This window comes from Electrophorus electricus, chromosome 21, assembly GCF_013358815.1.
Source record: "Electrophorus electricus isolate fEleEle1 chromosome 21, fEleEle1.pri, whole genome shotgun sequence".
NCBI lineage: Eukaryota > Metazoa > Chordata > Actinopteri > Gymnotiformes > Gymnotidae > Electrophorus > Electrophorus electricus.
This window is the reverse complement of record NC_049555.1, coordinates 3,795,818-3,812,082: the sequence shown is the minus strand read 5'-3', so window position 1 is coordinate 3,812,082 and position 16,265 is coordinate 3,795,818. Positions and strand designations below refer to the sequence as shown.

General features: G+C 43.9%; 1 protein-coding gene across 3 annotated transcripts; it reads right to left on the bottom strand.

Moving 5' to 3' along the window:
* On the bottom strand, positions 1-15,594 carry si:dkeyp-34c12.1 (uncharacterized protein LOC570187 homolog). 3 transcript variants are annotated; one of them, XM_035520712.1, is made up of 12 exons: positions 15,150-15,594; positions 14,652-14,757; positions 14,072-14,193; positions 12,975-13,073; positions 12,477-12,718; positions 11,955-12,018; positions 11,797-11,859; positions 11,114-11,248; positions 10,414-10,500; positions 10,069-10,227; positions 9,682-9,910; positions 1-424 (listed from the first exon to the last, which is right to left on the bottom strand). In XM_035520712.1, the coding sequence occupies exons 1-11, from the start codon at positions 15,369-15,371 to the stop codon at positions 9,722-9,724; spliced, it is 1,488 nt and encodes a 495-aa protein (XP_035376605.1). In that variant the 5' UTR covers positions 15,372-15,594; the 3' UTR covers positions 1-424; positions 9,682-9,721. The 3 variants fall into 3 exon arrangements, with proteins under 3 accessions (XP_035376605.1, XP_035376606.1, XP_035376607.1); XM_035520713.1 differs by having other exon boundaries at positions 10,441-10,500; XM_035520714.1 differs by having other exon boundaries at positions 14,652-14,753; positions 15,150-15,234.
* Positions 15,595-16,265: the final 671 nt, after the last annotated feature.

Genomic DNA, 16,265 nt, shown 5'->3' with positions numbered 1-16,265 from the left:
TTAAGGGATAGTCATTTATTTCTATGCAATTCTTATAGCACACTTTTTACAAAATATGTCATAAAACCAACGCAGGCCAAACACAATCATATCTTTGAGGACAAAAAAAAAAAAAAAAAGTATGACAAGTTACAAAAAAAACCCAAACAAACAAAAACAAACAACACCAAAAAAAAAAAAAGTATATATAACTAAATAAAAATAACTATACTGGAGCGCATATAGAAGTTTATGATTCACCCTCACACGCGGTTTTAGGTCTTTCGCTGAGTGCAAATAGCAGGAGGGGCTGTCTTCAGTCTCTCAGTGGACAGTCTTCAGTCCCTCATGAACAGCAGAAGCTGTCTCTTCAGTCTCTTGGCATACCATGTTTATTCTGGCACAGCTTGAGTGTGTGTAACCAGCACAGGAACACACCTCCAGCCTGAAATTACACACACATGCACCATCAACAGCAGACATTTACAAAGATAATCGCCTGTAGCGATGTTTAGTAGTTAGAGCATAGCAAAGGGAAACAATAAAGGGAGTTTTGTTTGACAGTTTTGTTGACTTAGCAACATCAGCATCTCTGAATCAAGACAAACCAAGAAATCCGTCCAGCTAAGCGTTTCTGAAAAGCCAGAGTTTGGCACCACCCCTGAAGTCCAGTAACGGCTGTACCACCGCCCGTCTCTAGCCAAGAGGTCAAGAATCCACACTGTTGCTGGGTGGGGCAGACGGTAGGATTCCTCTGCTCACTCAAAAGGTGGGGATTGGCTGAAACTGCTCTGTAGTAGGACATGTTTGTACTCAGAAGCCAAACTGAATAGCCAGTGGCTATTGGCCATTGGTGGGGTGGGACAGAGATGCTTCAGAGGACTGTTCTTATGCCAGTATTGTTGGACAACTTCTGCATGCACTGTGAACCAGAAAATGCTGCAGTATGCGACACCAAAAAAAAAAAAAAAAAAAAAAAAAAAAAAGCCCAGGACCAACCTGCGCACACTTCAGCACATCCCACATTAATCAATTGACATAAAAGTGGTGGAACAATCAAGGCTGAGAATGTTCCAAGTGTAGCAGCCAGAAGGTTAATCTCTAAACAAACATTCATGCAATTCAAGCCCCATCAGTGCCTGGCACCCCTCTGGTATGGCTCAATGGTACACCCCACTGCCAAGCTCTTTCTAAAAGGTTTATTTTAGAATACCAAAGGGATGAGTGCCTCAGACAGTGCTCGAGTGTTAACTCTGCAAATATTTTGGGCACATTTTGGACAAATATTCGTCGAGATCCTGGGTACAGCACCCAGCTACCTCCTTCTGATCAGCCACAGGAGCAGAGATTTGGGGTGATCAAAAACCCCTTTGGCCTGCACTGGAAAGGGCATTTCTGTGGAGGCCCGCCCACAGTCATTCATTGAGCACCACCATTCGAGGCGTGAAGTGACCCAGCTAATGACCCTCGGGCTGTGCATGCTTCATGCGCATCTCAGCTATTCTGGCTCATTCCATGCTGCTTTGACTACAACTGAATGCCGTTGCCTTCAAGTCCCATGTGTGCCGTCATGAAAAAAAAACTAGAAAAACACCATCAGCATCCAGTTTTACATTCTAAAAATGATCAGATACTTAGTGACAACACACACAGCTGCTGTGAAGCTGCATCTGCAGTTCCAGTTAAGATACAGAAGTCAAACCATTATAAGACCCCTTATGTTAACAACGAAAACAAATACTCATCTTCACCTCTAAAGAGACTGTCTGCTCCTATGATGTCTCCACTTCATTGCCTGAGGAGAACCTTTACTCTTAGAAATACCTACAATAACTCCAAAGCCAAGCAAATGCCCTGAGTGGCCCTATGGCCCCAGACACGGGTACCTCGGATTTACAAGCTTCCCAACAGCTCGAAAATCCCAAGGGGCTGTCAGCCATGTTTGTTCGTATCCTTTAGTGGGCAAGTAGCAGACATGGTGCTGTGACATTGCCCAAAATTTATTAAAAAACTTAACAGAAATGCTTCTGAAGATACTACCATAACCATAAAATATTTTCACTCATAGGCACCATGGTCTCATCAAAATTCTTACCCGAAAAAAAAAAAAAAAAAAAAAAAAAAAAAAAAGAACAATTTCCCCTACGAGATACAGTGATGAACCTTCTCCTTCAGACACTAGTTTACAGCCAAAAAGGCCAGCATTCAAAATGTTTAGTCTGATAGGAAATTTAATTCAGCAGTGCGTAGAAGCAAGGCCTGTTCAATGAGCTGAAACGATGCAAAAATTGCAATCCTCTTCAAAATAATGGGCAAGATGACCATCCCGACGGTTCCAAACGAACATACATAGATAGGGCCACAGGCCTGAGGTGGGTGGGGGGGGGGGGGGGGGGTGTAACCCATCACCACACCAACGGTGTCCCAGGGAACAGAGACCGTGGGGGTACTCAGACAGTTTCTAAATGTTTAGTCTCACACATTTCGCTCTAATACTTCTCCATGGAGTCAGTGCCAAATCAAATACTCACTCAGCTTCGGAGCCTCGAGCTTCCTGGAGGCATTTTCTTGTGGAGAAGCAAAAACAAATGACTTCAGCTTCTACTGCTGCATGTCTATCGCCAAAGCTTAACAACAGCAGTTGGGCACAAGCTGCACGCAAAGCTCACAACTGAGAAATGCCGCTTCTAATGGCACTTCTACTTCCACAATCACTTGGCATTATAGTTCAGTATATCGATGTAGATCAAATTTTAGCAGGATGGTTAAGTGAAAGATCGAAGGATTTCCATAATTTTGCCCTTACCCAAAATGAAGTCGTGGAATGCTTGTCTGAATTTTGCTTCATGGGCTGTGCAGCACTAAGTTTCAAATAGATAACTTGTACGTGAACCTTGTCCTCACCAATTAACAATACCCAAACTCAATGCCAAAATAAATCACACTTTTGCCTGAAGGACAAAAGGTACTGTTTGAGAGTATGATGTGTGGACGTGGATATCCATTTGTCTGTGCTAAATTAGTCTTTTCACAGATCTTTTCCTTTACGAAAGGTATTAAACAGGGAAGAGGGACATTAAACAACCATTTTTTTTAGCTATGGTAACAAGTGTCTACTTTCATATTTCGTATACCTGAGGAAATTTCACACAAGGCAGACATCAGTCTTGCTCACTGGAGCCAGTATTAGATCTCTGTGGCCTGTTGGCCAGAGTTCTTGGTGTAACATTAATATTCCCACAAGTCCCAGCAGTTTTATGAGGGGGGGTGGGAGGGCTCACACTGCTTCAAAAGGCAAACAAACCAGTGCCCTGCGTGTTCAGAACGAAGCGAGTACAAACGAAACACGACCGCATGCACTCTTCTTCATCACCCCCGATCCACGGTCACACCGACAGTGCTCAGGCACTCTGATGTGGTCTCAGCTAGGCTCCGCAGTAACATTTCTGTCATTTGGCGGTGAGATTTAAGCAGAACATCAAATAATACTGTCAGGTCAGCTCTTGGGGCCCAGGCCTTCTCTTTCACATTTGGGGCTGAATCCAGCAGGGGAGCTTTGCAGACAGCTGGAACCCAAGCTGGTGTCCCACCCCGCTCTCACGCTGAGGCAGCTGGCTGTTTCTACGCGAAGCCTGGTTAGGGTTGGCGTGCTCACAATCACTTGTGCCACAGTACTGACATACTGGAGTTGAGTTGCTTTTGCTAGCATACTTTTATGGTGTTTTCTTTGGCTGCAGGCACCCATCCCGCAAAACAGGCCAACGTCAGCAGAGAGGACAGATGGCCTTCTTGAGGACCCTCTCTGACACATACCACCATGCTCGTCTTGCCTTGCTGGTTGTCTCAGGTTTACACCCTGCATGGCGAACCTTCAGGATGTCCTAGAAAGACATTACACTGACCCCTAGTGGTCACAACTGGCCGAGCACCAGAGAGGGGGTGTATGAACAACTGCGGTTCCCCCTAAATTTCCATTAAAGTCCTTGAACAACGCAACAATAAAGGCACAAGTGTGGCTGTGGTTGATGTTATTTAATAGTTCTGAATAGGCTGAGGTTGAATTCTGATGTAGGTTTGGTTTCACACCATGGCCTGCGGCCATCCATATAATTGTGACTGGAAGGAAATAACTTCCAGTCAATAATAAACACAAAACCCTGGCAGTTAGGCGAACACAGCTCGACCCTGAAGGTCCGTCACCCAGCCGTTTGTACGAGGAATCGCCCCAGAACGAGGAATCAGCAGAAACCAGCCCCAGATCAAGCTACGCCTGCCAGGGCCGGCATGCGCTTACCCAAGGACCTGTCTGATGCTGACTGCTAATGGTAGGAAAACAGAAGCTAATCTCCTACGCAAATGTACTCCGCTCCCTCGTCTGCCCATCAGTCAGCGATAATAACAGCCTTTCAGAGTGAAGCCCCAACAGGGGGACCAGGCTGGGGAGGAGACCGTCGAACGCGAATCCCTGCCAGGCTTCCGGGTGCTTTTAATGCCACCGCAGAAACGGCACTCCACAACCGTGACCTTCTTTCGACACTTTCTTTTTCCTCCAACCGTACCACCAGACAGAATGATAAGCTTCGACACTGCTAGCACAGTCTCTCAGAAGTAGTTGTTTGCTCGGACATGTTCTTCTCAGGTACAGAGCAGATCCAGATGGGATTAAACAAGTCTTCTGGTCTGTGGGACACACAACAATCACATGACATGCTTTCCGCAGTTGCTGAGGGTGGAAATGTCCCAGGTCATCCTGGTCAGGGCAGTAAACATTGTTCCTTCCACAAGCTCTGAGTGGACAGAGTCCATCTACATTGTAATACCAATTGCGGATGGGAGTTGGTATGTACCCTGGGTCACAGCACATCAGCGCACGTGCACACACACACCTAAAAACAGTCAAATATTCATGTGGGAGAGGGAGTCTCCCATAGTGCACATTCATAAGGGAAAAGCCAACTGACCTGAGATCAGGTTTAAGACTCATTTTGAGACTAGCATTGTGGCAAGCAGCAGATATCCTGACACTAATGACATCAGGAAAGGATTTGTTTATTAGCCTCGAAAGGTCTGAACTCAAACAAATTTTCTATCAGGTTCTCTTTATGATCCCAACCAATAAAAAGGTTTGGCTCTCAACTGGGTCAGACTACTTCGTGCAGAAACAAAAGCCTTTTTAAAACACCTCCAAGGTCCACAAACACCAGAACCTTCAAGGCCGCAGGAGGCGATGGTTCAGCCCACACAGACTTCCCCTCTTGAGCGTCGGTCCAAAAACCAAGGCCAGACAGATCAGGCCTAGCACACAAAAAGGAGCCAAATCATCCTTTTCCATTTCCCTCGTCTGTCTACGGTCTCTTTAGTGATTTTTGGCCCTGTCAAGACCAGCCAGGAGAGGATCTCCCAGGATGCATTCAGCCACTCTGCTACAGAAGCAGCCCATCAACACCCCATCCACACGAATCAGCGACAAACACTGCTACTGCTGCCATAACACCAGCTCGCCAATTGAGTCTTATGCCTGGGCTTTTCGTACACAGACAGCCCTCGTGATCTGTTAGGAGCTCGTCCTAAATCGTGTGCTAACCGGCATCCACAGTGGTGCCGAAGTAGCCCTTTCCGGCTTACCAACTAGCTGGCACCACTTGTGAATTCCTCGAAAGTGCCCCAGGTGTGTGTGTGTACATGCATGCTGCTGCAAACACCTCTGCCTTTTTAAGGCTAATGAACAGATGTAAATATTAACACAGTAAGCTTATTATCAACAGCCATGGATGATGGAGAGAAAGAGAAGAAACCTTGTGTTACATATAAAAAAAGTCTGTGTAATGTTACATTATATATAAAATTTACATTGTATATGTAAACTCAAAACTAGTGAAGCACACAAGGTTACACTCAATTTTGTATCTCTCTACATCTCTTACAACAGTACACTGCAGTTACTCACCTGGAATCACACACACACACACACAATATATATATATATATATATATATATATATATATATATATATATATATAAACAACACAGACTTATGTGCAAAATAATAGCAGTCTAACATCATTAATGTATTTAATTACTGATTTTGGCAGAAAAGATAATGCAACATTGGGAAAAAATGCATGACTAGGTGTAGCCGAGTAATGGGCAACCAACAGAATCAACAGTCATGACATGCATGCTGCTAATTGGGTGTAATTGACTCATTTAATGAAAGGGGCATGTTCAAATTAATAGCAGTGTGGAGTTCAATTAGTGAGGTCATTCATTCTATGAAGAAACGGGTGTCAATTATGGCCCTTATTTAAAGAAGGAGGGCAGCAAATGTTGTACCTGCTGGTTTTAGCTCTTCCTCAGTGAGTAAAATGGGTCGTTCCAGACATTGTACCGAAGGAGAAAGAACTTTGATCAAGAAGTTGATTGGAGAGGGGAAGTGCAGAAAATAATTGGCTGCTCAGCTAAAATGATCTCAAATGCTTTAAAATGGCAAATAAAACCCAAAAACACATGGTAGGAAAAGAAATACTACCATCCGCATAGATCATAGAATAACAAGAATGGTAAAGAAGCATCCAATAATCAGCTCCAGGGAAATCAAAGATGATCTTGTTACCTGTGAGTACTGCAACAATCAGAAGACGCCTACATGAAGCCAAACTATTTCCAAGAAACCCTTGTAAAAGTACCATTACTGAAAAGACGTGTTGAAAAGGTTAGTTTGCCAAAGAACACAGACTGGCCTAAAGAGAAGTGGCACAACATTCTATGGATAGATGAGAGCAAGATTGTTCTTAATGGGTCTAAAGGCCACAGACAGTTTGTGAGACGACCCATAAACACTGAATTCAAGCCACAGTACAAATGTGAAGACTGTAAAACATGGAAGTGCAAGCATAATGGTTTGGGGATGTTTCTCATACTTTGGTGTCGGACCCATTTGTCACATACCAGGCACCATGGACCAGTTTGAATATATCAAAATACTGGAAGTCATGTTGCTTTATGCTGAAGAAGAAATGCCCTTGAAATGGGTGTTTCAGCAGGACAATAACCCCAAACACACCAGCAAGTGGGCAACATCCTGGTTCCAGACCAACAACACTGATGTTATGAAGTGGCCAGCCCAATCCCCAGACCTCAATCACATTGAGAATTTGTGGAGTGACATCAAAAATGCTTTTTTTGATGTAAAACCTAAGAATGCAGAAGAACTGTGCAATGTAGTCCAGTCAGCTTGGGCTGGAATATCTGTTCGCAGGTGTCAGATATTAGTTGACTCCATGCCACACAGATGTAAAGCAGTTCTCAGAAATAAAGGTTATACAACTAAATCTTAGTTCAGTGGTCAACAGAAAAGCTAAATCTGTAAACAACTTTCAGTTTATACTGTAAATGAAAGTGAAGACACTTTTTTTAACTGCCCATTATTCTTTTTCTTCATTTTCAGTTTAAAAATTGATATTTCGTTCATGTTTTCATTTGGAATTGAATGTGCAGTGCTTCCAGTGCCTTTGTGTATATGGAAATAAATGCCATTATGAGGACTGAGCTTTTTCTCAGCTGTTTTAAACACACTTATTATTTTGCATAACTGTACATACGCCATACCCTGACTCAGCATATTAAACCACACATGATGCAAATGTATAGTTAATATACAGTGGTCATCAAATTATATTAATTTTTTTTTGTCAGGAATATAACCCACCTCCTTACAGTAACACCCACTGAGCAAAAATGTTGTTTACATATACCACTGAGGAACTGACAAGCCTGAAAGCACAGTGCACTGTGAGCCAAGACACTTCAATGAAGCCATGATTGCATTCCAAATCGAGTGCGCTGTGAACTACCATGCACCTTAAAACAGAAGCACGAATTTCTGTTTCAGCTCGATGCTCAGATACGCCGTATGTTGAGGAACTCGGACGAATTCACACACTTCCCTTTACAGACCATTTCTCCCTCCAGTAATGAAGTCTGTCTGGTCACCAGATGTCCACGCATGCAGAAAAGACCAAAAATAAATAAACCCTTCCAAGATAGGTCAACGGACCTGCGTCCGAGCTCGTCCTTGACCGAGACTTCACGGCGCACGCACACGCGACACCTCACGTTTCTCACATTGGTGCAACGTTGGTGGCTGGCAGACTAGACACCCTCAGCCACACAGGAAACAGGACCGATGGCACGGCTGAGCCCTTCGGCAGCCGCCTGGCAATCTGATCTGTATGGCTCGCTGGCCTGGTAGGCTGGGAAGGGCACGTGCAAAGCGGGTAAACACTCGACAGTCCGTGCTCTTTCAAACGTTGTTAAAAGTGGCCAAGGCAAAAAGTCACACATGGGCCGTCAAGACGTCGACATGCCAGGCATTTCTTCTCAACCACATCTCAGAGGGCAAATGTTTTCAGCATATAAACTTACGTATATGTGTACAATGTTGAATAATGTTAAGATATGTGTGATTACTGGAGCCTAACGAGTCAATGTGGGGTTGCAGGAATTCAGTATTGGGCGGGGGAAAGGGGGTCTCCGTGGATTTAAAAGCTGGTATTCACACTATGTGGACGTGCAGTATCTCTCCTGACACCACTGAGCAAGAACAAGTCTGGAAAACATTACTGTCGGGAACTTGAAACTGGATTTTGGGGTCATTTTGAAAGTGTTACCCATTTCACCAACAATCTTTCCACATGCAGCAGAAATGTTTACTTAAGCTGTATCCACTCACCTAATAAAAATCACAGAGGACTTGATTATATGTTTAGCATCTGAGAGATCGCATCTCTCTGATCTCTGTCTCTGTAAAACTTTGGCTCGTTCTCTCCATTGTCACGCCTCTGCCGATGTTTAACGCAGGCACTGGACGAGCCGTCTGAGCAGTGTGTGTGCGTGCGCACGAACCACTTCTGTTGTGCATTATCTATCAAACGCAGAAGGAAGTGGAGACAGTGAAGCGCTTGGACAAGCACGTGCAGGCCAAAGCAACCACACCAACAGGCAGCAGCTCTCCAACAGGCACAGTTCACACACACACACACACACACACACACACACACACACACATTATTATGAAAGAAGGACTGGAGTAATTTCTAGATACAGAAACCAGAGCACACGATAAATCCTTCAGGGCTTGGTGCAGGCCCAGGAACCTCATAACCCAGACCGAGCAAAGGAGGTGGGTTTGGTCGGTGGTGACATGCGCAGTTCAGAGGGGTCTCGGGGATGTTTATGACACCGGCACCACTCCAAACTCATGTTTAGATGCACGTCGATTCACGGTGTCTTTTGAAAGCACCTCTCCACGGACCGTAAGGGGCACGACCGCATAGCCGCTGAGCAACAACATTTACTCAGGCTGAGCCGTAAACGGGGAGACAGCGGCAACACCAACCACCAGCCTGCGTGAGCCAAGAAAAGCGGTGGAAACAACAAGGACAGGGCCCAACATCTGAGATTAAACCGCATGCAACACAATAAACCCTCGAATCATTGAACATACAGCATGGACTTTTGGGTGTGGAACCTTATACAGCCACAAGAGGGCGGTCAATGAACAGAGTTGGGTGGAAGTATCACCCGGTTTCTGGACATTCATTTTTAACTGACCGTTAAAGGCAGCAATTGTTCAGACTTGTGGATTATCACCATTTATTACAGTCATTCTACCCTGGAGCGCATGCTACTGAAACCCTGACCTATGCGAAGAGGTGACGGTGGTATTCTGTACTTTGGTGCTCATCTCCGCCGGGAGCAGGCCGTTTTCTGAGGCTCCGCAGCACACAGGCTCTGGTTCTGCATGGCGATCCTTTTTGACCGCCGAAGGGGTCTTGCATCCCCCTCTGAGGCCTTTGGGGAGAGCAGAGCTTTCAAGGGTTTGGCTGCTGTGTGGGAATTTCCTGATCCTCGAGGCACTGTTGGGGATTCCTGAGAGAATACAACAGAATTTAAGGATTCTTGCTTGGCTTCTGCATGGCGGCTAGTCTGGTACTGTGAAGGATGCCTTGAACAGATTCACAGCAATGGGGCAAACCACAGCGTGTCAGAATTTCATACTGTTTTAAAAGTCTTACACATAACCCCACCTTGATGGGGGTAATGTCCTTTGGGATTTTCTCCTTTGAGGCTTCGTCCTTCAGGGCCTTTTCCTTTGGGGCCTTAAGGATAGCGGCAACAGCAGGGGATTTAGACATTTTGGGCGCCTTTGGGGCTTTTTCCAGTCCTCGTGCTGCCGGCAAGGCCTCCTGTCAGAGTAGATATCACAGCAAAATGTCCAGCAAAGAAAACAGCCATATATGTGAGATCTTATATAGATATTTAAAGTAATTATTTTCACTAAACTGAAGACAGTGATACCTACAGGGTTACTAATGCAACAAAATCATTCATTCATATTATTTAGAAGAAAACAATAAACAGTAGTAACACACTGTAAAAATGAGAGAGCGAGCAATGACCTCCGTCTCTGCAGGTTGTAGATTTTGCTTTTTAGCTTCCTTCATACCATCTGGACATATCTGAGGAGAAAATAAATGTAGCGTGTGCACGCATGTCAGTCTGTGCATGTACGTGAACCCAAAGGTAGCGTGTGTGCGCGCGTCAGTCTGTGCGTGTACGTGAACCCAAATGTAGCATGTGCTTCAGTCTGTGCGTATACGTGAACCTAAATGTGTCAGCATGTGTGTATAGTGAACATAAATGGTGTGTGTGTGTGTGTGTATGACCATGCGCCAGTCCGTGCCAGTATCTACGACTACTCGCCAGTCCGTGCGAGTATGTGCCAGTCTGTACGAGTATGTATGACTATGTGTGAGTACGTGTCAGTACGTGAGTATGTACAAGTACGTGCCAGTCTGTACGAGTACACGCCAGTCTGTATGACTACGTGCCAGTCCGTACGAGTATGTATGACTACGTGCGAGTACGCGCCAGTCTGTACGAGTATGTCAGTACGTGAGAGTCCGTGTCAGTATGCACGAGTATGTGTCAGTATTTATATGTATGAGTATGTGTGAGTACGTGTCAGTCTGTGTGAGTATGCACGAGTATGTGTCAGTATTTATATGTATGAGTATGTGTGAGTACGTGTCAGTCTGAGTGAGTATGTACGAGTAGCTTCCCCTCACTTGCCTTCATTTCCTTCTGTGTTTTCTCCTTTGGTTTCTTTTCCTTTTGGGCTTTTGGGCCATCAGATGTTGCTTGGGCTTTAACTGTTCTATGGGCCCTGCAGGCTTTCTCCTGTAGTGGAACTGCTTTAGAGGCTTTCTACAGGACATATTGTTTGTCACCATTTGTTTTTACTGGCACAATACATCTCTGAAACCTGGAATTATGTAGAGCAACTTTGATAAATCGACTCCCACGCCCTTATAGATGATCTCTATCAATCAGCTAACGTCTAATATACAGAAGTATTTTATAAGAGGACACAGCAGTGTGGACTCCACCTTGACTCCAGTCAGAATCAGTATGAATTAGCCCCTAGTCTCCCAGGAGGTGCAGCCTAGGAGGGTGCTTAAAAAAATATCTCCGAGTACAACTACTAAAAGCTATGGACACACCAAGCCACATTTAAAACCTTGGAAAACATTCCCAGAAAAACTAGGAACGTTGATTAAATTTTCATTTTTTGCTTGACTTAAATTATTTCGAAACCAAGATGGTGCGTGTACATGTGCATGCGTGCGTGTGAGGTTTTAGCCCATTGAGAGATTTCTCTGCTTCCCCTCAGGATTGCTGAAAGTCCCAGATATCCTTCAGAGAAACAAACAGTCCCCACCAGCAAATCTTATAAGAAACAGGACTGGACAGACCTCCTTCTCAGACAGCTGGGACTTTAACTCTGTCAGTGCAAGTTTCAGGGCCTTTATGTTTTCCTGAGAGGAAGAGAAAAGTAAAGTTACAATTATTTTTCTCAGTGCAATGTAAATTTCTAGCCGTTTTAGAGCACAGTTCGGGGGCCAGCCATCACCTTGACGGTGGTAATTCTCCTTTGGCAGTTATCCATCTCCTTCATGGCCTGCTCCTCCTTTGCTCTGGAAGAAAGCAGATGAAATGTGCTTTTCCAAAACAGTGGATTCTAGGTGCTTCAAGAAATGCACCGACTGGCTTTAAATATGGGAATGGGACTGGTGGCAGGAAGCTGGAATGGGGTTTCCCTTAGCTGTCAGTCTCGGATGCACTGCACGGTTTTCTGCTTTCTCTCCTCTGATGCACCAGACTCAACTTGAACGTGAACAATCAGATTTACAAATGTTTTCGACCTACCTGCTTGGAGTGATGTTTGAGGCTATTTCAGTCATGATTCAGTGGGGTCATTCGCATCACAGCAACTTATGTACACCAATGCATTTGAACCCCCCACCCCCCACAATACTCTTTTAAAGTGCTTGAAGACTGTGCTGTGTCATTCCATGACTGAAGTGTGTTTCTAATCCCTATAAAAAATCCCACTGGTTACAGAGACTCCCAAGACAGAAAGATGCTGCTATACCTTAGCTCCTGGGCTTTGGCCAGCTCTCGCTGGAGACGTGCGACCTCCGCGACCTCACGGTAGACGGCCTGCTGCACGTCGGCCAACTGCAGCTGTGACAGTAGCTTCCTGTCCTCCAGCACACTGCGGCTTGGCGCTCCGTCCCCTGGCGCTCCGTCCCCTGGCGCGTGCAGCTCAGGGGCTGGCTGGGATTGCGAGAGGAGATCTTGACAGAGCTGAAACAGCAGCTTACAGGACGGAGTCTGAGACAAAAGCAACATTACACACCGATCAACGTTTCAGGAGCATAACGCAGCCAAGAAGTCATTACCTTAAACAGCAAGGAAATCGTAATGTTACCAGATGTACTAGTTTATAGCTGTTAATCTAAGATTATATATCCAAGATTAAAAAATACAGGAAAGGGGACTGCCCTAAGCCGTGCGATTGCCCTAAACGCACTCTCTGGTAAGTAGGGGATGGGTCAGGGCAGGGCAGAACACCGTGACGCCATCTCACCTCAGAGAGCTCTCTCTGGAGCTTGTCTCGGGAAGCCTTAGCTAGCTCCAGCCTCTGAGTCTCATCCTTCAGAGTCTTCTGAACCTCACCCAGCTCATGCTGGAAACAGAACAGTATCTTAATCTTTCCGGAAGCCCCTGTTGTGGGTGAAGCCTCATGCTGATTGGTTGTTTAGCAGCTGCAATGCATTAGCCCATTGGTTGTCAGCAAATTCCTAAACACCACAAGTGTTCTTTGCTCCAATACACCAAATGTAATTAATCTGGTGATAATTAAGATCTTTCTAGCTGACACAGCAAAGTGATTGCTCAAATGAGAAGCCTAAACAAAATTATTTAAACAAAATGTACAACTTATGGCTAAGGATTCCAATTTAGCTTAATGAATATTTGGTGCTTTTTTTTTTTACTATTTCCTTAAAAAATGCTAATAGATCCACACAAATTTATTTATTTATTTATTTTTTTTTTTTAAAGAAGCTGCATTTAAACTGGAAAAAAGGACATAGCACTGCCCTGTTTAATATTGCTTATTCAGGCTGTGTGTAGAAATATCAAGATGTTCTAGCTAAAACACTAAACAGTGTAGTTGCAACAAAGTCATATTTCTATGAAAATGCATCTTATTCCTATATAAGAAGGTCACATTCTACATTTACCTTTTTGGCATTTAGCAGACGCTCATATCTAGAATGATTTAAAAAAGTGCTTTGTCATCTGCTCACAAAATGTGTCCTAGCCAGTACACTAGGTTAGAGTTCAAGATACCATTGAACCACTGAAATACAGGAATCAATGCTGATGTCTAGAAGTGCAAAATAAGCATAAGCTCTATATCAGACAACGATAAGCGCAATAACAAACAATACAAAACAATATGTGCTAGTGTTTCAGTTACTCAACAGTAGTATGAAATTTCATAGGTGCAGGATCAATGGTCATTTTAAATATTCCACAAATAGATACGTCTTCAATCTGCGCTTGAATCCACCAAACATTCTAGTCAGCCGGAAACATTACAAAGTTTGCAACCGCTTCTTGGCCCTTTCCATCTCTAAGCCACAGCCTAGCCCAGTGTCCAAGCCGTCGGGCATTTACCTGCAGCTGCTGAACTCGTTGCCGCTGCCTGGCCTGGTGGACAAACTCCAGATCCGATTCCGTCCACTGATAGCCCTGCATTCCTTGGATGAAGACCTCAGCGTCTGCGTCCCCCATCTTGGCTGGACACCCAACAACGCAGCACTGTTAGTCCACCCACTGAACATTTCATTTAAAACCTCCAACAATCTGCAGCGAATATCAGCATTATCTGGACCTGACCAGACATGTCATCTAAAGGGCTGAAGGCTCCAAGGTCAAGGCAGTCGCTCAGAACATTATCCATTTATGAGATCACGTCACATTACGTTTCACACTGCAGCAGTGGACAACTTAATGTTTCCTGCACTCTAGAGTACTTGTTTTACCACATCTCCTCATACATGAAGTCAAAACAGGCATGTTGGAGCAGGAAAACCACTAGACTTTTGAGTGCTGCAATGCTGTGACCCTGAGAATTCAAAGTGTTAAAAGAAGGCTTGGCCATAGTTAAACCACAAAAGCATGTTTGCTTGGATAGGAGCTCCATCTTACATGCACGGATACATATGCACACACACACAGTGGGTTGAGGAAGCACCTGACATCGGTGTAGTACTGGACCTGAGGAATGACTTCCTCTCCTCCTTCACGGAGGGACAAGGCGCTTCAACTGACCCACGGGAGATGTTGCCGACTGGACCTGGCTTACATTAAAAAACCAGAGAAGGGAAAGCTTGATACATCCATCTTTAAGAAGAAGACCACAGCCATGACATTCACAGCCTGCCAGCCTGATTCACACGGTTATCACTCGTTAATGCCGCATTTCAGAATATTCACCACGGGAACATTTTGACATTGTTCGCAAAAAATAAAGACACAATTTTTGTTATGTACTCTATGTTCTTAATGATAATATTATTATGAGGGAAACTGGCCTCAAACTGAACTCACCCTCCCTCTTTTAAAATTTCATTGCATCATTTAATTTTACTGCAGTCTCCGAATGTTGTGTGGAAAATGTTTGCTGGTATATTCGCCATCAAAAAGTTAATCTGGTGCAGATAAATTAACTGATTGACCTAATTAGGCCTACCTCTGCGTCGGTCCTGATTAAAACTTTCGCCGCTGTGTTACTTGGCTGCTCTGATTTATGACTTATCGGTGTGTTCGCATTCTTCGATGGCGGAGTTCGCTGTAGTTGTCGTCCATCCGGAATTCTGTTTAAACGTTTATTCTGTAGTTGCGGCGAAAGTGGTACACTGGATCCCGAAACAGTCACCTGTGTGAAGAATTTCCCTGTACTCTTCGAAGCCATGTCGCCAGTTTGTTAAATGTTTTGGATTTAAACTTCGAGTTACAGTATTTTTAACGTTTGGTACGACGGTTACTGACACGACATTTAAGCTTACAAGCTACGTTCAAATGAACGCCGTTTTGACCTGAGAGTCACGAAAGCTGTAACGGTGTAAAGCAGCGCAGGACTCCGTTTTTCATTCGGTTTAACCGAAAGACCAGTACAGTGGTTATCAGTAGCAAAAATTAACCCTGTTGAATCACGTTATTCCATCTAAGTTTATATTATTTCTGCGTAGGTCAAATTAACAAATGAATTCTCTTTTTATTTCTGTGGTCATCAGTTGATGGACAGACAAAAGAAGTCTTAGATACGTAGGCATTTTTATTGCTGTAATTAATTTATAAATGAATCTGAAAAAAGAGGAAACAGCCAAAAAGTTTAGAATTAATTTATAGAGAATAAAGAGTAAATAAATGTTTTAAATGTAAATACATTTTTTAAATATTATTTATAAATGGATGAAGAATTCTTGTTCTACATCCAATTTTTCTACAAATGTATACATTTTTATGAATTTAAATCTTTATCAATTTTAAATCTTTATAAATTCCTTCTTCATCCAATTTTTTATCAATTCTTCCACTAGATGGCCCCAGGTCCATAATATCCTCTCTCGCAATACCTGTTCACTGGCGGCTCACTAACCTAAACTAAGCTATAAATAAAAAGAGTAGTGGGTGCTTCGCATTTAAGCCCCACATTTTGTAGAAACATTTTATAATTATACATTACACAAAATGTACACCCTGCAGCCAACATATAACACGATTCTTCAGTTTATTCAAATGATTTATTACGTAAGTGAAACGGATGAAATCTGATATGATAACAACTGTAGTCTGCAGATGGATA

Coding starts and splice junctions, on each gene's coding strand:
- si:dkeyp-34c12.1 (XM_035520712.1), bottom strand. CDS start 15,371: ATGGCTTCGAAGAGTACAGGGAAATTCTTCACACAGGTGACTGTTTCG. Junction 12,019..12,476: donor GCCAAAGCCCAGGAGCTAAG/GTATAGCAGCAT, acceptor GCTTTCTTCCAG/AGCAAAGGAGGAGCAGGCCA. Junction 11,860..11,954: donor GGAGAATTACCACCGTCAAG/GTGATGGCTGGC, acceptor TCTTCCTCTCAG/GAAAACATAAAGGCCCTGAA.